Source organism: Capra hircus, chromosome 5 (assembly GCF_001704415.2).
Source record: "Capra hircus breed San Clemente chromosome 5, ASM170441v1, whole genome shotgun sequence".
NCBI lineage: Eukaryota > Metazoa > Chordata > Mammalia > Artiodactyla > Bovidae > Capra > Capra hircus.
The window spans coordinates 77,178,999-77,205,731 of NC_030812.1; the positions used below are offsets into that span (position 1 = coordinate 77,178,999).

At 39.5% G+C, this 26,733-nt stretch overlaps 1 protein-coding gene and 1 non-coding gene across 3 annotated transcripts in view; both read left to right on the forward strand.

The window, feature by feature from the left end:
- Window positions 390-461, forward strand: TRNAE-UUC. Its single transcript has one exon. It is a non-coding gene; the product is annotated as a tRNA-Glu (tRNA).
- The window catches only part of FAM60A (family with sequence similarity 60 member A), a 28,646-nt gene continuing 14,500 nt past the window's right edge, over window positions 12,588-26,733 (forward strand). The window contains exons 1-2 of one of the 2 annotated variants that reach the window (XM_018048346.1): window positions 12,588-12,785; window positions 26,468-26,615. In XM_018048346.1, the coding sequence (XP_017903835.1) occupies window positions 26,488-26,615 (128 nt within the window). In that variant the 5' untranslated portion in view covers window positions 12,588-12,785; window positions 26,468-26,487. Of the gene's footprint in view, window positions 12,786-13,583; window positions 13,603-26,467; window positions 26,616-26,733 lie in introns of those variants that run through there. The other variant, XM_018048344.1, reaches the window with a different exon arrangement.

The following is a 26,733-nucleotide window of genomic DNA, read 5'->3' on the forward strand; positions in this document are numbered from 1 at the left end:
AGCCAAATAATATTTAAAAAGAACAAAGCTGGAGTATGAAATCATACTTCCTGACTTCAGAACTCATCAGAACACTATAGCAGTCAAAACAGTTTGCTGTAGGCATAAAGACAGACACATATAGCCCAGTGAAATAGAATTGACAGCCCAGAAACAAACCGATGCATTTAACCCATGGCTAAATTATTTTTGACAAGAATGCCAAGACCATTCAATGGGGAAAGGATAATCTTTGCAATAAATGGTGCTGGGAAAACTGGATATCCATATTCAAAAGAATGAAGTTGGAACTTATACAATACTATACATAAAAACTAACTCAAAAGGCATTAAAGACTGTAATACTTAAAATAATTCCTGAAACTATAAAAACTCTTAGACAAAGGAATTCCCTGGCAGTCCAGTGGTTAGGACTCAGCACTTTCACTGCTGTGGCCCAGGTTCAATCCCTGGACAGGGAACTAAGAACCCACAAGCCATGTGGGCCCTCCCCTCCAATAAAAAATGGCCATTAAAAAACTCTTAGATGAAATATAGGGCAAAAGCTTCAAAACACTGGATTTAGAGGTGAATTCTTGGATAGGACATCAAACCACAGGAAACAAAAGGAAAAATAGCCAAATTGCACTTCACAAAAATGAAAACATTTTCTGCGTCAAAAGACAGTTATCAACAAAGTAAAAGATCAACTCAAAGAATGGGGGGAAATATTTGCATATCATATATGGGGGATTAATATCCAGTACATAAAGAGAACTACTAAAACTAAACAACAAAGCAACCTGATTCAAAAATGGGCAAAAACTTTATGTTTTAATTTTTTTTTTTTACTTTTTGGCCACATCAAGTGGCATGTGGGACCTTAATTCCCCGACCAGGGGATGAACCCATGCCCCCTGCAATAGAAGCAGAGTCCTAACCACTGGACCACCAGGGAAGTCCCCCCCAAATGGGCAAAAACTTTAAATAGATATGTCCCCAAAGAAAATGTACAAATGGCCAATAAGCACTTGAAAATATGCTCAATAGCACCAATCTTCATGGAAATGCAAATCAAAACTACAGTGAGATGAGATATCACCTCATATATGTTGGAATAGTTGTTGTCTAAAAGGCAGAATATAACAATTGTTGGTGAGGATGTGGAGAAATTGAAACCCTTGTGTGCTACTGGTGGGGATGCAAAACGGTGTATACTGTGGGAAACAGTACAGTGTTTTCCCAAAAAAATTAAAAATAGAATTACCGTATGATTCTTCTAACAACACAAGAGAGGACTTTACACATGGACAGCACCAGATGGTCAACACTGAAATCAGATTGATTATATTCTTTACAGCCAAAGATGGAGAAGCTCTATACTGTATACAAAAATAAGACCAGGAGCTAACTCTGACTCAGATCATGAAATCCTTATTGCCAAATTCAGACTTAAATATAAGAAAGTAGGAAAAACCACTAGACCATTCAGGTATGACCTAAATCAAATCCCTTATGATTATACAGTGGAAGTGACAGGCAGATTCAAGGGATTAGATCTGATAGAGTACCTGAAAATATGGATGGAGGTTCATGACATTGTACAGGAAAGAGTGATCAAGATCATCCCCAAGAAAAAGAAATGCAAAAGTGTAAAATGGTTGTCTGAGGAGGCCTTACAAATAGCTGAGCAGAGACTCTAAAGGCAAAGGAGAAAAGGAAAGATATACTCATCTGAATGCAGAGTTCCAAAGAATAGCAAGGAGAGATAAAAAAGCCTTCCTCAGTGTTCTGGGCGTCCCTTGTGGCTCAGCTGGTAAAGAATCCACCTGCAATGCAGGAGACACGGTTCAATTCCTGGGTCAGGAAGATCCACTGGAGAAGGGATAGGCTACCCACTCCAGTATTCTGGGGCTTCCCTTGTGGCTCAGCTGGTAAAGAATCCGCCTGCAATGTGGGAGACCTGGGTTTGATCCCTGGGTTGGGAAGATTCCCTGGAGAAGGGAATAGCTACCCACTCCAGTATTCTGGCCTGGAGAATTCCATGGACTGTATAGTCCACAGGGTCACAAAGAGTTGGACACAACTGAGCAACTTCACTTTCACTTTTCACTTTCATGCATTGGAGAAAGAAAGGGCAACCGACTCCAGTGTTCTTGTCTGGAGAATCCCAGGGATGGGGGAGTCTGGTGGGCTGCCGTCTATGGGGTCGCACAGAGTCGGACACAACTGAAGCGACTTAGCAGCAGATGCTGCAGAGAGACTTTCACTTTCACTTTTTTCTTTCCTTAGTGATCAATGCAAAGAAATAGGGAAAAAATAGAATGGGAAAGACTAGAGATTTCTTCAAGAAAACTAGAGATACCAAGGGAACATTTCATGCAAAGATAGGCACAATAAAGGACAGAAGTGGTATGGATCTAACAGAAGGAGAAAATATTAAGAAGAGGTGGCAAGAATACACAGAAGAACTATACAAAAAAATCTTAATGACCCAGATAACTATGATGGTGTGATCAGTCACCTAGAGCCAGACATCCTGGAATGCAAAGTCAAGTGGGCCTTAGGAAGTATCACTATGAACAAAGCTAGTGAAGGTGATAAAATTCCAGCAGAGCTACTTGAAATCCTAAAAGATGATCCTGTGAAAGTGCTGCACTCAATATGCCAGCCTATTTGGAAAACAGTGGCCACAGGACTGGAAAAGGTCAGTTTTCATTCCAATCCCAAAGAAAGGTCATGCCAAAGAATGTTCGAACTACCACATAATTGCACTCATCCCACACACTAGCAAAGTAATGCTCAAAATTCTCCAGGTGAGTCTTCAATAGTATGTGAACTGAGAATCCAGATGTTCAAGCTGGATTTTAAAAAGGAAGAGGAACCAGAGATCAAATTGCCATCATTCATTGGATCATTGAAAAAGCAAGAGAGTTTCAGAAAAACAGCTACTTCTGCTTTATTGACTGTGCCAAAGCCTTTGACTGTGTGGATCACAACAAACTGTGGAAAATTCTTCATGAGATGGGAGTACCAGACCATCTTACTTGCCTCCTGAGAAACCTGTATGTAGGTTGGAAGCAACATTTAGAACCCAGACATAGAACAATGGACTGGTTCAAAGTTGGGTAAGGAATATGTCAAGGCTGTATATTGTCACCCTGTTTATTTAACTTCTACTCAGTGTATATCATGCAAAATGCCTGGCTGGATGAAGCACAAGTTGGTATCAAGATTGCTGGGAGGAATATCAATAACCTCAGATATGCAGATGACACCACCCTTATGGCAGAATGTTAAGAAGACCTGAAGAGCTTCTTGATGAAAGTGAAAGAGGAGAGTGAAAAAGCTGGCTTAAAACTCAACATTCAAAACCTAAGATCATGGCATCCAGTCCCATCACTTCATGGCAAATAGATGGGGAAACAATGGAAACAGTGACAGGCTTTATTTTCTTGGGCTACAAAATGACTGCAGATGGTGACTTCACCCATGAAATTAAAAGACACTTGCTCCTTGGAAGAAAAGCTATGACCAACCTAGACAGCATATTCAACAGCAGAGACATTACTTTGCCAACAAAGGTCCATCTAGTCAAAGCTATGGTTTTTCCAGTAGTCATGTATGGTTGTGAGAGTTAGAGTACAAAGAAATCTGAGCACTTAAGAATTGATCCTTTTAAACAGTGGTGTTGGAGAAGACTCTTGAGAGTTCCCTGTACTGCAAGGAGATCAAACCAGTCAATTGTAAAAGAAATCAATCCTGAATATTCATCGAAGGACTGATGTTGAAATTGAAGCTCCAATACTTTGGCCACCTGATGTGAAGAACTGATTTATCGGAAAAGACCCTGATGCTGGGAAAGATTGAAAGCAGGAGGAGAAGGGGGCAACAGAGGATGAGATGGTTAGATGGCATCCCAACTTCAGGGATATGAGTTTGAGCAAGCTCTGGGAGTTGGTGAAGGACAGGGAAGCCTGGCGTGCTGCAGTCCATGGGGTTGCAAAGAGTTAGACGTGACTGAGTGACTGGACTGAACTGAACTGAACTGAACTGATGATTCAACAATTCAACTTCTGGATATATATCCAAAATAACTGAAAAGAGGTACTTGAAGAGATATTTGTATGTCCATGTTCACGGCAGCATCATACACAGCTGCTAAAACAGGGAAGAAACCCAAGTATCCCTTGATAGATGAATGGGTAAGCAAAATGTGGTAATATACATATAGTGGAATATTATTTATTCTTAAAAAGGAATAATCTTCTGACATATGCTGCAATGTGAGTGAACCTGGGGACATTATCCTAAGGGAAACAAACCAGTCATGAAAAGATAAATATGGAATGACTCCACTTATATGAAATACTTACACTAGTCAAAATCATAGACAGGAAGTAGAATGGTGGTTGCCAGGAGCTATAGGGAAGGAAGAATGGACAGTTACTATTTGAGTATAGAGTTTCAGTTTTACAAGATGAAAATAGTTATGGAGATGGATGCTAGCAATGGTTGTACATTATGAATGCATTTAGTACCATTGAACTGTACACTTAAAATGGTTAAGATAATTTTTATGTTATGTATATTTTAGCACAATAAAAAAACTGAAAAATTATTCTTTGGTGATTTTTACACACTGCAAGGGTTGAAATATTGGAAAATATCACTTGCTGTTTGAGGAATCAGGGTGAAGTCCATGAAGAAGTACAGTAGAATGAATCCAGAATTTCGATCTCAGAGACCTGGTTTCCTCTTTTGCCGTTGCTTCTTACTATGACATGTGAGACACTTAGTAAGCCTCATAACTGCTAAGCCTAGTTTTTATATGCAAATAAAAATGTGTCAAAGACTCACATCTGTCACAGAATTTTTATGAAGATTTTAAACAATGAAGAGAGATAAAACATGTGGAAGCACATAGAGTAATGCCAGATCTAGAGCTGGCAATCAATAAATGATAATTATGTCTGAACCTGAGCTGGTATTTGAGTCAGACCTTGAAGGATGGATAAGATTTAAATATTCAGATCTGAGAGGGAAAATGTTTCCAGTAAAAAAAAGAAGAGTTTTTATGTACTGCATGGTTTTATGGCTATTTATGTGTCTGCACCATACAAAACACTTGGAAGCTTTGGAGCCAAATCAGATACAGATCTTTAGTTCAAAAAGCTAACAGTCACCTTAGTAATTCATTCATTAAACTGATAGACACTTTTTCTTTTGTAATGTTGCTTGTATTCCTAATGTGCCACATATGTTTTAATAGGTGTTTTCTACCTTAAAATATTTTACAAGTATCTATAATAGATGTTCATAAAGGTTCAAAGAGGAAAAATCATAAAAATTACTACCCTCACTTTCTCAATTCTGTCTTCATCAGACGTAACATGTGCTATGTCTACTTAAAATCACTTTTTGTGCACATACAAATTCAGTATGTATGTATTTCTTTTTGCCTCTTGAAATCATACCTTACCTGCTGTTCTGGAAACTGCTTTTTATCCACTTTAAATAGAGTGCCAGTATCTTACTAAGTCAATATATATAAAGCAACCTCATTCTTTGAAATAACAGTATAGAATTCCATTTTATGTACATTTCATCATTTCTTCAATTAGTTACCTTTTGATAAGCATTTTGGCTATTTCCATTATGAATAATGCTGGAATAAATACCCTTAGACATATCTATGTTCTTTGTATAAATATATCTTAAGGGCAAATCCCCAGAAATGGAACCAAACAAAATTTCCACATTTCAATAGATAATGTTAAATTGGTATCTTAATGGAATGACTAATGTATACTCCCAATAAAAGAATATGACAGTTGCTGTTTCCCTACATGTTCATCAACCCTGGATATTATCAAACAAATTTATTTATAATCAAATTTAGGTAAAAAGTGGTTGATTTCCTTACAGTAAACTTATTAATAAAGTTACTATAAAATTTTTAAATAAACAATCTTATTATAAAGTACTAAAGTTCAACATCTTTCCATGTGTTTATTTCTATTTATATATTTTTGGGTGGATTATCTTTTTATATCCTTACTCATATTAAGAAATTATTTTTATTTTGCAAGATTTTTTCAGTTTGACTTTTTTTCATTGGCACTGTCATATCTTTCCCCATGTACAAATTTTTAAATTTTATGTAGTTAAATTTATTAATTTTCAAGTATTTTGAATTCCTTCATTCCAGGATTTAAAAAAATGATATACATTTTAAATTCTAGGGCTTCCCTGGTGGCTAGCTGGTAAAGAATCTGCCTGCAATGTGGAAGACCCAGGTTTGATCCCTGGGTTGGGAAGATCCCCTGGAGAAGGAAATGACAACACACTCCAGTATTCTTGCCTGGAGAATTCCATGGACAGAGAAGCCTGGCAGGCTACACCCTATGGGGTCACAAAGAGTAGGACATGACTGAATAACTAATACTTTCACTTTAAATTTCAGTCTTAAATTGCAACATTCTATTAAAATAATATTCATAATATGACAAAAAGAGGGAAAAGTTTATAAATTTTATCTTCTGATTATACTATATCAGTTATGGTAAAAGTTAATGAATGTGATTTATTTATGTTGTTTTTCAAATCAAGATTTTGGACAAAATTAGTTAATTATTCAAAACATGAAATTTATTTTAGCCCCACTGGCAACTGTTCTGATTTGAAGAAATGACAGGTAAAATTTTAAAGAATGCATTTTTTCAGAAATAGTTTTAAAGATCTGGGAGTCTTGTACTCTCCTCCACAAAGTATTATTTTGTAAATTATTAGTCTAAGTATAGATCACATTGCTGGCATTATAGTATTGTTTTAGTTGTCAACAGTTGAGTACTAACATACCCCCTATTTTCAACAAGCTTGAGGGTATGTTTTAATTTTATTACTGTAAAGAAATTTAAATTATGTTCATAAGTCTAAACCTTGCCTGCTAGCAAAACAGTATGTAATGTTTTATTCTCTGCTGATACCATCATCTCTAACCATTGCCACAGATGCAATATGGTACATTGATTACCTCTGTTTCATCTGCACTGCTTTGTATTTCCATTTCTGGAACACTAAAGCACTGCCAAATTAGCAATATATCTGGATAAACTACTAATGCTTGCATCATCTGAAACCTTGAAACCAGTATCTCTTATTTGCTGAGCTAAACTAGGAAGATGCATTCTTTTTTTTATTATTATTCATGCACAAAAATTCAAATTTTTAAAATACATATTTAAATGTTTTAAAAAATTAACTGTCAGCAAAATATTAAAATTTTCTAGTTTCCTAATTTCTACATTCAAAGTTTTTAGAAATGGCATCCCAGCATGTATCTTTTACTTTTTTGTATTATGTAACTGCTTGTTCACCTACTCATCTGTTGTAGCATCTGTTGTTCATCTGATGTAGCATATTTGCCTTTAGCAGTGATCTGAATAATTAGAACAAGGATTCTTTCAGGAAGTGGATTCTATGCTTGGGGGATCAATTTCCTATTGATGTTTAGAAAAAAAAATATTTGCAGAAGAAATATATATTGATTATACCAATTGTAATCTAATCACAGGGGTTTGTCTCTGGAGTCTCTGCACTTGCATAGTGCAACTACTTCCAACTCAGTGTCAGTTCAGTTCAGTTGCTCAGTTGTGTCCGACTCTTTGCGACCCCAACTCAGTGTAGGTACTTCCAAATCCATAGGGCTTACATTCTGATTTCTACCAGACTCCAACACTTGACATGATCTTTTCCCTCAGACAAGATTCATGAGTGATTTTTATTCAATCAAACTTATGATTCTTCTGGTCATGTCTTTTCTCACCACCCCAAGTGCCTGACTGTCTTTAAGAACTTGTTCCTAAAATTGCCATTGGTTCAACAACTCTTTCCACCCTCCAATCCACCATCTAATCCTGCTGATAATTCAATTTTCCCTCTTCAAAGATGCTTTTACCTCCAGATTATATCAGATCTTGCTATACATGATTAGGTTCATAGTACTTTTTTCCTTTTATTTCTCATGGTCTGTCATCATATTTGTGCTGTTATTTGGAATGCCTGCCACATTCCATGAGAGACTGTTTCTGCATTGCTCACCATTTTATTGTCAGAGCCTGGCAATTAGTAGATACCCACTACATTGTTGAATGAATCAATGAATTCATGTCCAAACTCAAATCTCATATTTTCCAAAATGGCATTCCTCACCTTTCCAGCCACAGTGATGGACAAATTCCTTTCTTGAACTTAAGACTCATCTTGTTGATGCCATTCATTTATCCTAAGGAAGCACAGATTCACAGATTCAGTAGGAGTAGATAGAAAGCTTTCTACTATAAATAATGCAAGCCCCTGAAATAAAAGTCTTGGTTTAGTTTTTGTGAACACCATCATTAATGATGGGGACTTGACTTCTGAAGTATCATGAACCATCCTTGGACTATTCAAATGTTTAGAAATATTTCTTATATTTAGCAAGACATTCTTGGGCTTTTCAAGATGAATTTGGCTCCTAAGCATAAAAGACTAAGCCCATTTGCTCTTCTAATGATGGTCCTTTCAGGTAGTCAAAGATTGCTCTCTTGCTCAATCAAAACATAGCCCCTCCTTCAATTATTGCTTTTATGCTGTGGTTTTTGGACTCTTTCATCATCCTGATTTCCTCTCCGTGAACTCATTCCAGTTTGTCAATGTCCTTCTTGAAATAAAATTACTTTTGTTACCAGTAATTTTATTTTAAATTTAAAAATTCTTATTTTTTGAAAGTTAAAGTCACTCAGTCCTGTCCAACTCATGGGATTCTCCAGGCCAGAATACTGGAGTGGTTACCCTTTCCCTTATCCAGGGGATCTTCCTAACCCAGGGATTGAACCCAGGTCTTCCACATTGCAGGCAGATTCTTTACCAGCTGAGCCACAAGGGAAACCCAAGAATACTGGAGTGGGTAGCCTATCCCTTTTCCAGCAGATCTTCCCAACCCAGGAATTGAAGGAGGGTCTCCTGCATTGCAGGCAGATTCTTTACCAACTGAGCTCTCAGGGAAGCCTAATTATTATTATCATTATTATTAAAATTTTTTTAAGTATGCTAATATCATAATATTTAAAATTTCTATAAATTCAGAGGTTGCTCTTTCTAAGAATAAATTTATGACAGTTCTTTAAGTCTAAGTTCAGAAATTTGAAAAGTTAATTTTGATTAAGTAACAGATACCTTTTCTGGCAGCTATGAACAGTTAGTTGCTGGTGGATTGGTTAGATTACACAACCAATTCTATACTTACTATTTAAAATTATCTGACTTGCTCTGTCCACTGGCTAGTTGAACTTCAAACGGACTTAAACGAATGAGTAACAAAATACTGTGCTTGTTTAGGTGTGAGGAAAAGGTTTAGTTTTATAGCTATTACCTGTTAAGGATCCAAACCCAACGGTTAATAATAATCATTTCTTTCCTGGGCTCAACAAAAATGTTTTGATGTGGTTCATACCAGTCTCTGATGAGGGTATCAGCTTTCATTTAAAAAATCATCATTAGTTTCAGTGGTCATTACAAACCTTACTAAATTGCTGATGATATCCTTCATTGCCAAGCATGAATTGTCTTTTTCAGTCATTTATATAGAATTTATCCTCTATTCCAAGATCATAATAAATTGCAAAGTTGCTGATAATAATAATAACTTTTTAATCCTCAAAACAAGACAACAAATGCTACAGAAGAGAAAGTAGCAAGTAAAAGGGAATAAATTAGAAGAGGTAAGAAGTCTCTCTACTTAAATGGTTTTACTGTCTGGCACATAGTTATGATCATTCAGTGTTTGCTAAATGATTGAAAACATTTGGGCAATAGGCATAATCCTACAACGGGGACAACACATAAGTAAGGTAGTTGGCTTATCTGGTAACTTATTTTCAATTTCAATTTTTACTACATTTTCAATTTCCATATTTTTGATAACTCCAGAATGAGTTCAAAATAGCACTACAGTCATTAAAAATACTCAAATATTTTCCGAACATGGTATAAGTCAATCTCCTATAATCCAAATATAATCTAAACTTATATAAGTTTCTTCCGTCCTACCTTCTTTCCTTATGAAAAATTTATTTAGGCTATTTAAGAAATAGTTATTTTAAAAGTAGCTCATAAATGAAGCTATTAGTTGGCCCTGGATAGAGCCAGCTATAACAACGTGTTCAAGCTAATGAAAGGAACAAAAGAACCTTTGGAATGCACCAGCTTATTCAAAAATAGTAGTTGTTTTTTTTCAAGACTCTAAGGAACTGAACTTTCTCTTTAACAATTCTGTTGCTACCTTTCCTACAGAAATTACCTAGATTGCTTCTTGACCTCTCCTTTGAGAGTAGAGGAAGTCTTGCTATATAGTATTAGTTCCATAGCACGAAATATCCAAAATACTGTAGTTCCTGCATTCCTTGCACATTTGGACCTATTTCATCCCTGTATTAAAATGTATATCCTTTTTTTTGTATTGAGCTATAGTTGATTTACAATATATTAATGTCAGGTGTACAACATAGCAATTCAATATTTTTGTAGATCATACTCTGCTTCAAGTTATTACGAACCAGTGGCTTACAAAATATATTCTTTACATAAATTTTTAAGAGAAAAGGCATTGGAAATACATATTTTTACATGAATATACATTATATATATTAAACATATATATTAAAATACATAGATATATCCTACAAACAATAATTGAAGTTTGAAAAATATTACTATACTTGTAAGTTCCATACTTTCAGAAGCATACACTAATGTAAAATAACTTTTGGACTATCTGTCATAAACCAAATAAGTACTCGAGACAACCAGGGCCACATTTTAAAAATCTTTAAAAAGAAGAAAATAGAAGTTTATGCTTAAGAGTCCAATTTTCCATTAAAGTCCAGAAATGGTTATGAATCTTATTCTGCTTTACTTATTATGATTTAAGGATAGCCATCATATCAATCGAGGTGATCACCATAACTTCCAAGATCATTTTAGATAAAATAAAAAAATTCTAAACTAAAACTTTTTATATGAAATAAATCTGTAATAAATTTGAAAACATCCTTTGATTTATTATTTACAAGCAGTCTGTCATACCGTGCACTGTTTCAGGCACTAGGGTACAAAAAAGAATGTAACATAAAATTCTTGCCCTTAGGGAGCTGACATTTTAGTGACAGGTGTCAGCTTTTTTCTCCTTTGTAGGTATTTAGCATATAGTTTTTACAAACAGTTACAGAAATAGTATGCTGCAGAACCTAAAGAAAATGAAGAAACATTAGTTGAAGACTTCAGAAGTGGGTTTGTCTTGTTTGTACTAGGAATTGACTGTCACATTAAATTAGCATTTCAGAAGTAGCTATTTAAATCCATATTGTTGACACTACAGTGAAAGCAGTGAAACTAGTCAGCAGATGATTAAGTTTTATGGTTGATGTCCACACTTTCGTATCCTGGGACCAATATCAAGTTTCTGGGAAAAACATCCTTGCTCTCTCCCCATGTCCCTCTATTATTATTAAGTCAGGGTCTCGTCTCAGCTTGTTGTTGGTGTTAAATGTGTTCTGGGAATAAAGATGTATCTCAATCATTCTTTCTGCATTTTTCACTTATCAATCTGAGATTTACTTCAGCTTTTCCAGGTTTTTTCCTCTCTTGAGGCAAGAAGCATTTAGATTGTTTATTATATATTCCACAAGGGAAAGTCTGCATTTAACTGGCTACTTTTTCAATTCCCAAGACCATCAGTTAGTAGAATCAATATTATTTCTGGGTGAGTGGAACAACCTTTACTAGCAGCTGGAGGTGGTATGTACATTTCTAGCTAGATTACTGACTTCCCATTAACTAGTCTATTAGGAAAGCGACACTGTTCCCACGGAAATTAACAACCATTCAATTCAGGCTTGAAATCTTAAGACTGAAGTGGAGAAAAAATTGGATTGTCATGGGTTGTGTTACTGTTTGAGGAGGGCAGACAGGAGTTAGTGAATGGATAGTGTCAAAATCGGACTTTACTAAATGACTCATTAAAACTGCAAGAAAGACGAACCTCTACTGGATCCAGAAGATTAAAACAGAAAAAAGATTCAAAAACCTGTTTTCAAACAAAATTCAGCAAATGTGGGAAACATATAAATTCAGTCTGGATGTTTGCAAGACCACCTCCCCTATCGCTCAGGCCAGAAACCGGGCACAGGTATGAGAATTTTGCAAAAACAGCTTTCAAAACTATTTTCCAAAGCGAAACGGTGTGCCTGAAGAGCTTCGGAGTGGAAACCACTTCACGCAGTCTACTGTTCTCTCTGGGTTGCTAACCTCTCCGCCTTTTCCATCCCGCCACTCCCACTTGGCCGCTGCCTCAAGGCAGAGGGCGTTTGTTTACGTGACGTCAGCCATAGTAAGCAGCCCCCGCCCCCGTTTCCCTCTGGCCGCCGCGTTTCCCGCGCCACGGCACTTCTCCCCTTAAAAGGACAATAGAGGCCTCGGGAGCGCGCTCGGCCGCCGGGCCTTTTCCCCTCCCAGCCCTCGACGCGCGCGCGCCCGTATGCAAATAAGTTCGATTCAGGAGAATTTTGTACCGGGAGCCGCGCGTGCGCAGAGGGAAAGCGGAATCTACACCTTCCCCGCCAGCGGTAGCAACTGCAGAACTGCAGGAGACAATCTTTCTAGACAAGGCAGTTGAAGAGGAGGGAGCGATTTGAAGGGGGGGTTGACTTGGCGTGCACTTCGCCCCTCGGTAACGTTATTGCGCGTGGAACGGCTGCTTTTGGAAGGTGAGTAACTCGAACCATTACTGTGGTGCAAAACTGTCTCACGAGGCTTTGATTTCAGAGTGGTTTCTTTTCTCTTTTCACCTCACCTCACTACCTCCCCCAGTCCTTCTACAGACACACGCACACATTTATACACACAGGAAGTTTTGTCTTGGAGATGGCATTTCGGGGAGCGCTGTTTTCGTGATCTTCAGACCCCAGATTCTTTTGTATCTGCATGTTTAGTGTGCCCTTTTTAATTAGGGAGGTTATTTGAGGAAAAGCGAAAGTCTTGGGGTGGGGGAAGTGAACAGAGTCAGGAAAGGGGTGAGGAGTCGCCGGAGTTGAGGGATCCACGTTGAAGGTGACAATGACTTTTCGCAGCCGCAGTGTTCGCTGGCGAAAGGGAGCCCGGTGGCTTAAAGGCCCCAGAGAAAAGGACTTGCTGGCGATTGCAGAGGGGCCCCGGGTCTGTGCACCCGCGTGGGCGCGCGCCCGGGAGTGGCCGGGCGCCGTTGTTGGCCCTCGTGGTTTAGTTTCTTGCGGCCCCTCGCGCGTGTTGTCATGAGGGTGGACAATGAACGCCCGTCGCTCGGAAACTAAGTTGCCGCCTACTTGCGAGCTGGAGGGCGGAGGGGGTTTAAATCGGCCTTTCGGGTCGGTGCCGGCGTGGCCATAGTGCACGCGGGTGGCGTTGTCCGCCCAACTCCGGAGGGATGCGGATGCGACAATGAGCAACACGCGGCCGCTCGGAAGCGGCCCCGGCTCTCAAACGCCTCTCCCCGGGCCGCGCCCAGACAGCGCGGGCGTCCGGGGTGTCGGTGGAGCCTCAAGTTTGGTTCGCAAATTTATTCACCTGTAGCGTATAAAGTGGGCGCCGCGGAGCTCTCTAGGGCGACGGTGCGCGGCTTAAGATGGCCAGTCGGAGCCGAGTTGACTCCGGGATGGAGGCAGCGGCGTTGTCTGCTCCTGAGGAGTGCGGGAACTCCGGAGGGCACTGCTTTTTGTGGGGAGCGTGACAGACCACGTGCTGGGGCTGCGACCCGGGTTTGGTCCGGGGTCCGACCGAGTGTCTGGCTCGCGGTTAGCGGGGAGATGCGAGCGCTGTCGGGGCTGGCCGGCCGGACAATGTGACTTGCTGATGATGGCGTCTTGCCAGTTTAAAAAGCAGAGTGAAAGTCGCCAACTCTCGGCCGGTGCGGGGCGGGGGATCCGGGCGTTTCTCATCAAGGACATTGCAAAACTTTGATTAAATGGGCCTACTGCTTGGGGAGGACGGCGGGACCGTCCCCGGACTCCCGGGGCGCAGGGTCCGGACCCTTCCCCTGGGCGATCGTCAAGTGTCTCCCCCTGGGAAACAATCCCACGCCCCTGATGCTGCACGTAGGCAGCGCCCGGCTGGACAGAAAACAAAGAGCTGCATGTGCCGGTGCGGGCCCGGCCGGCCCTGGAGGCGGCCGCCTTGCAGGCCGGGCCCTCCTAAGTTCGGGCGAGTTTCGGGAGGGGCTTTTGTCCCTCGGCCCCTCGCGGGGAAACTTTGGCGACGCTACTTGTGCGTGGTGCGGTGCCGGAGCGCGGCGGGGAGGCGGCGTGCTTCCTCGCGGCGGGCGGCCGAGGGGCAGCAGTCGGGGCTTGGCGCTGGAGCCGGGGCGCTGGGTGCCGCGACGGCCGAGGGCCCGGGAGAGAGCTGCCGCGAGGGCTCGGCCCGCTCCCCGGGGCCGGAGCCTGCGTCTGGGAGGTCTGTGGATCCGCCTTTGAAGTCGAACTGTTGCCATGTTTGAATTACGTCAGGGCAAAGCCATGAGGAGGAACAAGCCCCGGCAGCACGGCGTGCGGGAGGCGCGGCCTGCGGGAGGCGCCGGGCCGGCCGGGTGGGCGGGCGCGGGGCCCGTTGTTCCGGCGCAGGTGAGGGAGGCGGCGGAGAGGGACGCGCTTCCCTCCCGCCGCCACCCCCTCCCCTGCGGGCAGCTCTCCACTGGAACTTTCCTCCCGGCCCCAGCTGCTGTATTTACCCACGGGTCCGCCGGGGAGCTGTTCTGTTTGCTGCCTGGGTGTTTCTCTCTCGGCCGTCGCCGCGTGCCCGGGGGGAAGCGCAGCCTGGGGCCACCGCGGAGGACTGGGGCGGGACGGGGAGGCATTTTGCTGCTTTCGGGGAAACTGGCGAGCACCCCTTCCCCCCAGCCGAGCCGCGGCCCCCACGTTCAGGGGACCCAGCCCCGACGACACCCAAAAAGCAACCGCAGGGAACTTCGGGGCTCCCGTTGTCCTACAAAGGGAAGCGAGGACTGTGGGCGAACCGTGCGTGCAGCTCCGGTCTTTGTGTGTTTACGTGTGGGAGGGGGGCCGGCTGTGGCCAGGGCTGTTTTGGTTGGGGTGGTGCTACTTGAGGTGGTCGCGCTGTGCAGAGTTTGTTCTGGTAACTCTGACCCCTACTAGATTTCTTTGTTTTTATTTTCTCGCTCTAATCTTCGATTACTCCAGGCACCCGGAAGACCAGGAATTACTGTGTCACAGCCAGACATGAAATGCTAGACAGTTCTCCCCATCCGTCCTTCCCCACACTCCTCACTCATATTATCCTAAGGAAGCTTAAGAAAAGGTCCCCTCCCCCCCGCCTTTCTCCTAATAATTTTTTTAAAAAATGAATTTGACCTTGTCATTAAAAGTACTCAAAGCACCTGTTTTTAAACTGGAGTTTGTCACTCTTGAGCGTTTTCATAATTTATGTTACAAAGCCGAACACGTTTATTAGTTGCTCAATTTAAATAAACTTCTGGGACTGTTTCTGGTGGGCTATGGCATTTAAAGTATTTACGTAATGGTTTGGGCAAGGGGGAGCCTTTTGGCCTAAAGGTGTGCTCAGCTCAGTGTTTCTGCGTTATCTTTGGACGACCTTGAAGAAGCTAGCACGTAGGAGTTAGGCCTTTCTCGATTTTCTGTGGGGGCTGGGGAGGAAGCTGCTCAGGGGGATGATACAAGGTAACGGCTAGCTGTCTCTGCTAGCTCTTGCTAGTTCCTGTGACTGGGATTGACCTGCTGGTTACCCCTCTTAGATTTTCTTTTCAAGCTAACTTTTTTTTTTTTTTGGTATGTGGCCCCAGGCATAGCTCAGAAATTATGCTGGTTTGACACATGGATGCTTCTTTGGTATTTGGGGTTTGCTTGCAGTCTAGACATCCGATAAGCAGCACCGTGTCTGTTGTTTCTTGCCTTATTTCTCCTGTATTTTGATCCTGTTTAAGGGTTAGAATCTAAAAGTGGCCTTTACTGAAAAATAAAAATATCCTTTGAGGGCCACGCCCACACATACCAGAATATCCATACAAATTGAAACCAGTTTTGTGCTTTCATTGTTTTGCTATTCAATACACTCTTTTCCCCCAAGTTTTGGTTGACCGGATGACAAATACCTACATGCTGCCAATATTAGTACATTTCTGAAATGAATAGAAAGATCTTGTCAAGAGAATGAGAAACTTCAGATTTAATAACCTTATGGCTTTCCTTTGGGGAGTTATTTCTCTGGGTCAGGTATTTATTAATAAAACGCATATGAGGAGCTTTGCCAATACACTGAGATTCTTTAATTTGTTTTCTTAATTAGTATTTCATAGCCGAGTTACAGCTAGATTTCAATGTTCTGAGAAATTTCAAATGTATCTAGAGTTTAAGGCTTTTGTTTTAAATATCAGATGATATGTGCAGCAGAGATTTGGTTTATCAAGGTAAATGAGTTGAGAGTGGGAAAGACACAGACAAGGTCTCTGCTGCCTTCTCGTTTTGCATTACTTTTGCAAGAGATTGGAGATAAAAAGTTCAATACATAGTATATTCTAGAATCTTGGGTGGGCCTCAAGACTGCTATTGCACAGTACTATTCTGTATATCTGGAACCTGAATGATCAGTTTTTTCTCCAGAGTTGGCAGGCAGACCTTGGGAAAACCTGGCTCATAAGCTCACAGTCAGGCAGATTTATGTCACAAAAGCACTTTGAGAATGATTTTCTATGTAAAATAAGTTTCTCACTGGGAAAAACTTAAAGCTAATTTGAAATGTAGACCAACGTCATAAGCTGTTGCAAGGACAAATTAATTTACCGTGCTAGACACTTACTGGTTGCTTTAAAAGTATTACATTTTCTTTTTTTCCCTAAGCAGTGCTAGGCATGTAATTGGCTAGGAAGGAGGGAAGTATATTTGTTGAGGCACTAGGTTAGTGTTCAGAAGTCTATGGGGTTGAAAAGATGTGATCCAAAGACGCTTGGTTTCCAAAGTTGTGATCATCTTAAGCAAGTCACTTTGTAGTCAGATTTTGTCATCTGCAAAACAGCAATAATCATACCTGGTTCTCGGGGGTGTAAATAAGTAAATCATGTGCTTGGTAATACAACCTGTTGTCCTCACAACTTTGGAAAGTAGATATTTTGCAGAAGACAAAGCAGATTTGGATCAGTTTCCTTGCTGGAATACATAATTTAGTAAATGAGAAGTGGAAAGAATAATTGTTTTTGGCCCCATTCCCCACCTTCAGAAACTGTTTCTGGGAAGACACTGCCTTAAACTCCTGGTTGCCAATCTAATTCTGATTCAACCAGGTAACATCAGAAAGTCCAGTGGAAATCTAGAAAATACCATCTTCTTTCTGATTTGTCTACAAGAGTGTCCTGTTATAAATTGAAAATATTTTGTTATCTTTTGGTTCTCCAATTTCTCTTTTTCAGTTTCCCTTTTAATTGAATTTGCAACTGAGTGGTTTTCTGTATTATGGAAATGCAGCTAATCCAAAAGAAGGGAGTTTATTTTCAAGGGAGAGTTTTCTTTTTGTACTAGAAATATAGAAGTCACAGACACATTTGCTATTACATATTCAAGTACAAAAGTTGCAGTTTAACTAAAATAATTTTTTTAGCTTCATATTTAGTTGTTACCACCTACTATAAGTTTGATTTGGCTTAATGTTATTTTAATTTGGTTGATGTTAATGTATGCTGAGTTTAAATAGCTCTCTTTTTGAGATCCATTTCTACACACATTGTTCTCTGAATCCTCCTTTCCTCTACACATGCCTGCTTGAAATCAGGAAATATTTTTTCTACCAATTGTTACGAAAATGTTGACTTGTTTGCTATTAGTCTTTTCTAATTAAAGTCATTCATTTGGTTTACATTTCTTGGAAATCTTTAAAGCCCACTTTTTTTGTGGGGGGGTGCAAAAGTCTAGAAGCTAAATGTTAAAGAAAAATGACATTGTTCAAAACATCAGGTTTGTTTTTTTTTTTAATGCACGTCTTTATTGTGGATACCATTCCTACTTCATGCCCTTAAAAACACTGTTCAACTCTATTCTGTGAAGTTCCACCCAGTTCTGTATACGATGTACAGTCAGCACCTTGTTGTAATATAAGACTTATTAATAGTTTCTGTCCTGTAACAGTTTATTATTGAGTAGAGGGAGCAATCCCCTGGAGGAAGGCATGGCAATCCACTCCAGTATTCTTGCCTGGAGAATCTCCACGGACAGAGGAGCCTGGTGGGCTATATAGTCCATGGGGTTGCAGAGTCAGACACCACTGAGTGACTAAGCACAGAGGGAACAATAGCTTAAACAAGTATGTGAAATCCAGTGTGTTTGTTAGGAATGGAAAGGTTTTATAAAAAGATGAAATTCTCAAGTAATTTCTTAGGTTAAGAGGATGAAGGAGAAACCATTTGGACAGAAATAGCAGCCTTAAGCATTGATGTGGCTAGTTATTAAGGTTGATTTGACACTCCTGGAATATCAGAATTCTATGTTGGGAGTAACTGGTAGACAGGACTAGATCCTGAGAAGCTTTAAATTTCTTGCCAAGGAGTTTGGATATTATCCTGATAGCCAAGTGTTGGTACCTTGGAAGGAATATTAATATTTGAACTTTTTAGGACGATACCACCTATTGGAGGGGTGCAGCCTTATAAGTCAGTTATGAGGCTCTGACAGAAGTTCAAACACCATAATGAGGGACAAACAGACAATGGGAATGGAAGGAACATGAACCAGAGAAGTGAAAGAAGAAGCAGATTCTCTAAGGGCTTCATCATGGAGATGGTAGAGATCTTGCAGAAGATGAAAAGGGAGCACCTGGTTGACTTTCAGATTTCTTTATGTGATTGTATGGATTAAAGCCAGGTTAGGTGAACATAAAAAGAATGTGTTTGGAAGAGAAGACTATATAATCAGGACATTTGAAGGTTAGGACTGCCAGTCCTTGTGCTTCAGAGAGCTTTAGGAACTTTCCTGAGATTCGGGTTAGACCAGGTATGTGCTTCCTTAACATTTTTGTCAAGTTTGAAAATGGAGAACAACCTTCGTGGAAAGGAATAGGGTTGTTTCATAAACTTAAAGTCTCTGGAAATTTTAAGTTCCTCCTTCCCCACAAACTTGTTCTTAAAACCTTCAGAAATCAGGATTCTACCCTCATTTTAGTTGGGTGTGTCTTGGGACAGATAAGAGTTTATATTTCTATAATGTGCAAGTCATAAATTTAAGGAAATAAATCATATACATACACTGATATTTTCATATTCTTGCTCCACAGCATTCCTGGAAGGTAGAAGTAAGATTTTGCCCTAATATTACAGAGGACAAATAAAATTTGAGGTGACTGTCTATTCACTTGTAAAGACACAAGCAGAAATATAGATTCCAGCTTGACTTCTTCATCACACTCACAATAGTCACATTTCTTAACTAATAATCATCCTTTAAAAGCAAATGAATACTACCCTCCCAACCTTTAACTTTCTCATTCACTGGAATTGCTCTTAATCTGGTATTGGAATACCTAGTTTTGTTTTTACAGTATCAAAATGGGAAGACCTAGTATTTCTTTTTATACTGTCTAAAACGCAGAGACGTGGATTTGTGATTTTTATTTTTAACTTGTGCTATGTCAGCTGAAGACTTAATTTCTGAGTTTGACCCCTTTCCTGTAGGAGGAGTTCTAGGGTCTTCTACTGAGCATGGATTCCATAGGCAGCACTGATTTTATTATATAATTTCTCAGTCTGGATACATGTTTGGAGAACATGTCTGTTTTTGGCAGACAAGTGGGCATCCACCACCTCTTTCTGTTTTTCTCCAGGCAAGTTTAAATTTTTAAATTTCACTTGAAAAAGTGAATTAATAAATTCAGAAACTTTGGTATTGGGATGTGGGTAGGTATCTACTAGAAGCAGGTAAAAGGAAATAGTAGTGTTTGATTGCCGCATGCTTTTCCTTAAGTACTACTGAAACGTATCTTTTTGTAGGGGAATACTGCAGCCAAGTGGCCTGGCAGTGGGAGAACACAAAACAATCCTATTTGACTCTTTGTGAAGAGTGTTGCAACAGTTACCCTGTTAGTGTTTACTAGTTCCTGTACTTACATGTGATTAAAGATAGCATACTATTGACTAAAATGGTGTCGAAGGTGGCATTACCAGTTTCAGGCACTCGAGATGGCACTTAACTTTGGATCATAAGTGCTTTTTCGTATTTATTTCTCTTCCTTTCCCATAATCATGCCGTTTAAAGTTCAGCTCTAAAAAATGCATCTCCTTCCCTTCAGAGTTGTCTTTGGTTGCTTGGTTCCTTTCCTCTTTGTTCACTGCTGCTTCCTTTCCCACTTTACAAATCTTGTGCTTGTCTCGTCTCTGCAGTTTCCTTCCCATTCTGTTCTGTCTGTTCTGATTTTACTAGTCTATTCTGTATGCTGTCTTGTGGAATATATTTCCTAATGTGTATCTCTTCATCTGTATGTCTTTGAGGAAGTTTATTTAAGTTCTTTGGGCTTTTTCAGATTCCTCTTTAGTTAAGTCAAGATATGTGATGATGACTAAAGTTTTGGGGTGTGGTGCTCGTGACTAAAAAAAAAAATAGTATAGAAAGGAGTAAAGTGAAAGTAAACCTCCTTCATTCTTGCGCCCCTTGGAGACAATTGCTAGTTATTGGTTCTTAAAAGTCTGATTTAAAAAGCCAGGTTGTGTATTCAAGATCTCATTAAAAACATACTATATAACAAGATATCTTTAAAAAGTTCCCTCTCTGCACATGTTGTAGATCTACTGCCTTCTTTCAAGGGCTGAAAGGGTATCCTGTAGTGTGAAGACACCGTACTTTAACCAGTCTGAGAATCCATGGACATTTACACTGTGGCGCAGTGGTAAAGAATCTGCCTGACAGTGCAGGAGATACTAGGAGGGGTGGGGTTGATCCCTGGGTCAGGAAGATTCCCTGGAGGAGGAAATGGCAACTCACTCTAGTATTTTTTCCCAGAAAATTCCATGGACAGAGAAGACTGGTGGGCTATAGTTCAAGGGGTCACAAAGAGTCAGACACAATGCCTGAGCGTGTATGCACACACACTATCTTATGTGTGCTTTTTTAGAAAAGAAGTCTAGGTCATTTGATTTTTTAGAAAAAATGATTAGAAGCTATAGGATTTGGTCTCTTGAAAATGAAGAACAATTTAGAAATGTTTTAATTTGGGAGGTCGCACCCCTGATTTGCATCAGAATTTCACTTCTCAAGATGGTAAGGACAAATTACAACGTTAAGTGTAAAAGCTGATTTATCATCATCTTTGGCATATTTACTTCTGTTTTCTTCTACCTAGTCCATCCAGTGTGTTTTGAGTTTTGAAAAAAGTTTTTCTGAACATTTGTTTATTTTGTTTCTTGGATGTGTTGAGTCGTCTTTGCTGCACTGGAACTTTCCCTAGTTGCAGCAAGCTGGGGCTGCTCTCTAGCTGTGCGCGGGCTTCTCATTGCAGTGGCCTCTCTTGCTGTGGAGCACGGACTCTAGGTAGGGCATGTGGAATCTTCCTGGACAAGGGATGGAACCCATGTCCTCTGCATTGGCAGGTGCATTTTTAACCACTGGACCACCAGGGAAGCCCCTGAAAGGTATTTTTGAATATAAGAAAAACAACTACCCAGAAGGAATCTAGAAAATGGAATTGGGGAAGTTATGACACTGGAGGACCTATTGGTGTCCTTCAAAGCATGCCAACTAAGGTTACTGTTGGCTTCCCTGAGCCACCAGGGAAGTCCTAATAGACGTTACATACATGATAATAAGAACCTTCTCCATTTTCCTAAGTGTTAATGGAAATCACACCCTTACAAGATTTGAAAGATAAGAAAATACTCTGCAGAATTAAGATCTTCACCCCACTGCCTCCTAATTCCATGTTAGAAAGGGTACTAAAAGCTCTAAAATTTGCGTTTTCCACGATTCTTCATACTGTTTCTTAGTTTATACCAAATCAGACTGTTCTTTTTGGTATCACTAAAAATTAAAAGAGATCATCTTTAAGCTTGGAACTATCAGAAAACTTCTTATACAGCCTTTACTATTGGTTGTGGAGATTACTTCACCATCATGTTATACTGTGCTCAGTAAACTTACATTATGTGTGCTATATTAAGTGTACTAGGACACCATCCTGCTCTTTGCCTTCATAGTCTCATTAAATGAGATTAGACTTGGCTCCTTTGCATCTTGATAAACAGTGGTTACTTCACGCTTTCCTTGCTTCAACACTAAGGATGCATTTCCCCATCCTTTCATTAAGTTGATCATTGAATTTTTATGAAATTTACAGTTTTAAACTAGATGAAACCCCAATAAATCAATCAAAACAAATGTTCAGAATTGATTGTTGTATTTTAAAAACTCACATTGCTGTCTTTGTATGCTATTTGTTCCTGTAATTACAGTTATTTCTCTTATGGCTTTTGCTGACTTAGCTATTAACTTTAATCTTTGAGATTGAATTAAATTGGACAGAACAGTAATTTCAGCATGGTTGGTTTGTCTTTAACTGTTACAATATTTTTAAAAAATTATGGCTTTTTGGCTGACAGTAGGTAAAGAAATGCCAGTGAAAGTGCTTTAGCAAACATAAAGTACTGTACAAATGACAGTTTTTTAAAAAAAGTTTAATCCACAGATTTATTGAGTACATATTACGTGATTGACAATATTCTAGGTGCTGAGGTTACAAAGATGAATAAAGTCAAGAGAATTCCAAACCCAATCTTTCTATTTTTAGAAACAAGCGTACTGTAACAATTTATATATCAGAAAATTCACTCTCAAAGTATACAATTCGGTAGCTCTTAGTATATTTAGGGTTTTGCAACCACCGCTACCGTCTGTTCTTAGAAGGCAAATGACAGTTTTAAAATCAGCATTTTAAGTCTTATTTTTGCCTTTATTTCAAAGGTAAATTTTCTTCTGGTTCTGCAGATACACGCTTAAGGGTGATGCTATATGGAGTCTACTCTCATCTGTAACTGTTCATCAATTAGGAAGCAGATGGCATTGGCTTCCTTCTATTAAAACACTGCTGAGTGATGTGACATCTGTAAGAATACATGCAAAAATCACTAACAGTTTGAACAAATAGGTTGTTCTGGGGGAATCATTTAATACTGCACAAATGTGAGCTTAGGAAAGAAATACTCTTTTTTAAAAACTGAAGTTGATTCAGTTTTATTATGTTACTTATTTTTATTATGTTAATTTCAGGTGTACAAAACAACATAGTGATTCAGTGTCTTATAGGGAAGATGTATTCTAAAGACCACTTAGTTTGTTGAGATAATAGAAATCCCAAGTTTAAAATCAAATTGTGCCATGCTCACTCACCACTTTCTCAAATATATAAAGTAACTTGGTTTCAGAGCCATTTTGTGTCTTAGTTTTTTCCCAGAGATTAGAAAAGGTTTTTTATTTTTTTAAAACATTAGTGGGTCTGTAGGTTTTGTGAAAATACTTTCAGTTACTCTCTGGCCTCCCCAAAGCTCAAAATGGTTAAACACCAATCACAGCTTAAGTGGGTTGCTCGTAAACAAAGCCCAGAATGAAACCCCTGTGTATTTACTGCAGATTCCCAGGTGCCTCTCAAGTGCAGGAATAAGCTCAAGGAAAGGTTTACTAGGTTTATTAAGTCGTCATCCATTAAAAGGCTCATGTGCTACTTGTGTGTTGCATCAGGACAGGTGCCTCCCTTCTTTACTGCACTTGGCACTGAAAGAGGGTGAACCCTAGAATTTAGACTCCTCACTCAGCTGTTTAGGCAGAAGAATTTTGTCAGGAAAAACAAGGTTGCAGAGCTACATAAAAGATATCAGTCAGAAGACATCAGGCTATTAGATTTTTTCTGATGTCTAAGAACATTTCTCAGGCTGAAGAGTGGATTGTTTCACTTACTATTGGGTAAGTTTTGTGGTGATTGCTACCACCAACAAAAATTGATTCACAATTGCTGCTAATGAAAAGGAAAGTAATATTTAGCTATAGTCTTAATATTCCCTAGCAGCTTGCCGGCATGATAACTGACACAACTATGACTTCTTGGTCAATCAAATCCAGCCTCAGTGAAGGTAGTAGTTCGTATCCTGGAGATGACCTGAATTTTTTATAGTTTTGATAGTATGTTTATTATCTGTGGAAGGAAGGGGATTGTGAGGGTAGAATAGTCTGTCCTTTAATGGGATTTGGCCTGTGTATTAATGGAATGAACTGGCCTTTCTTGCTGTACTTCTCTGTCCTTGCTGAGAACGGAGAAGGGAGGTTGAAGTTTCCTAGAGCTATTGATGAAGCTGGCAACTGCAGGAGGATCTGTGGACTTTTGACCTTGATGATAACGGAAGGTATTAGGGGAATTTGGAGAGGCCATAGGTTAGTGTAAGGACTAGAAAGAGTTGTGTTACATTTTTGCCTCAAAACAGGAATATACAAATTAAAGCAGTAGCTTCTACTTTCTTAGTACTTCTTTTAAAGTTTGTATAAACCTGTGTCGTTTGACATTGTTTTTTCCAAAGCAGTGCGTGGCCATTTTCTTCAGGAGGCAATTCTCTTTTCATTTATCATGTGAATTTTTGTTAGACTGAAAATCTACTTCATTTCACAGGTCTATACCTTTTCCTACTATATTGAGCACCTTTCTCATTTTTTTTCCTTTCGAAAAAGTCTCACTTAATGAAAACAATTACCTTAATCAACTAGAAACATTATGTTCTTGTTTGTTTTAACAATTCTTAAACTAACTTTTAGTTTAGAATTATTGAAATACATCAGTGGCCTTCTGATCCATCACATCTTTCTTTTACTTGCCTCTCAAAAACATCAAAGAACACTAGTCCCTGTTTAAAAGGAAAACAAGTGTTTGGCTAATTATTTGCTGATAAATTATTTTCTTAAAAGCAAATTTTAAATCCTTTGTATTTCAGAATTGCTTCATCTCAAACACTCACAGGCACACACAGAGTCTGATTATTTGGTTATTTTTATAAATCACTTTCATAAATACTTACTATGGTATGGCTAACCAGAATTGGAGAGGAATTAGGTTAGGGAAGAGGTCATTCAAAGACAAACACAAGGCTTTTGTTTTACTCATATATTTGAGTGTATTTCTAAAAGAACTTTTAAAAGGATGGCATTCCTTTTAAAATGTGGTTATGACTCCTAAAACTGTGGGTACAAATCTAGTTAATTTTAATAATTTTCTCTTATGCTTTATGTGCGCACACACACGCACACACAACAGAGGCCTGCTCTGGATTTGTCCTTTGGGGTTTAGTTTCTGTTCATTACATTTTCATCGCCTCTTAGTCCAGATGTTTTGTGAAGTTGGTCCTTGGTTTGGATATTCTAAATTATTTATAAGGTGTATGTTTACTGCCAGCTGCCTTTTGTTGCAACCAGCCCTGGAGTTCTTTCTTCCTTCCTTGATGGATGTTGAGGGTTTTTTTGATCATGGAAATCACAGTTTATCTCACTCTACATTTTTGAACATCTGCCTCCCACTATTAGAGCTCAGGCACAGCACCTCATTGAAGAACTTCAAAAACCTCTGTAACGGCTGAGGGGCAGACCGCTGGTCAGGCAACATGAGCTCACTCTTAATCTGCCTTAATGATTTATGAAATTAGCATTCTTAAACTATAACTCTAGTTTTTTGTATGTTTTACATCCTCCTTTCCGTAGTTTCAATTCAAGGATAACTTGCCTGCTTAGAACTTCCCGTTTATCACAGAAGAAAGCCCCTCTGATTTCCCATAGGGCAAAGTAGTGTGGGTTGATGCATATTGAGTTACTTCTGTGCTTAGTATCAAATTGTAGTCCTGTGGTAAATGCTCAGAACTTTCCAAGAGGGGAATCACAGTAATGCAAACATGCAGAGTAAAAAGGGGTACCTCTAATTTTAGGATGTGTCCTCCACTGTGTATGATCCCGGTATTTCACAGGACAGTGGAAAGAGAGAATTTGTTGTATTCTCTACTTTGTTGTTGGGGCAGTCACTCAGTTGTATTTGACTCTTTGCAACCCCATGGACTGCAGCACGCTAGGCTTCTCTGTCCTTTTCTTCTTAGCATCTTGAATTTCAGAAAATGCCTGCTTCCTGTAGTTTTAGAGTGAGTTTTTACCAGGATAGTAGAAGGAGGTAGGAGAAGCCTTGTTATGTATCTGAACTGTTCTGTTTGTTTTAGACACTTGGCATGCTGGTGTGCCAAGAATTGAGGTAGATCCAAGAGGTCTTCACCAGAGCCCTCCTGTCTGGCTTGGTCATGTAATACCATGTTGTAGGGGGAGGGGTGGAGCAGAGAGCTTGCTTTTAATGGTTTCTTGTTATAGCCCTCAACAAAGCTGTGTCAATTCCCTTGGCTTTACAGGCTATTGCCCAGAAGAAAAGATGTTTGGTTTTCACAAGCCAAAGATGTACCGAAGTATAGAGGGCTGCTGTATTTGCAGAGCTAAATCCTCCAGTTCTCGATTCACTGACAGTAAACGCTATGAAAAGGATTTCCAGAGCTGTTTTGGGTAAGATCATGTGATGTTTGTACCATTTTTAGAGTGAAAAAGATCACAGTATAAGGAAATATTTCTAAGCAAAGGGATTGGAACAGTGCAATAAAAATTAAAATCACTCATATTCTAA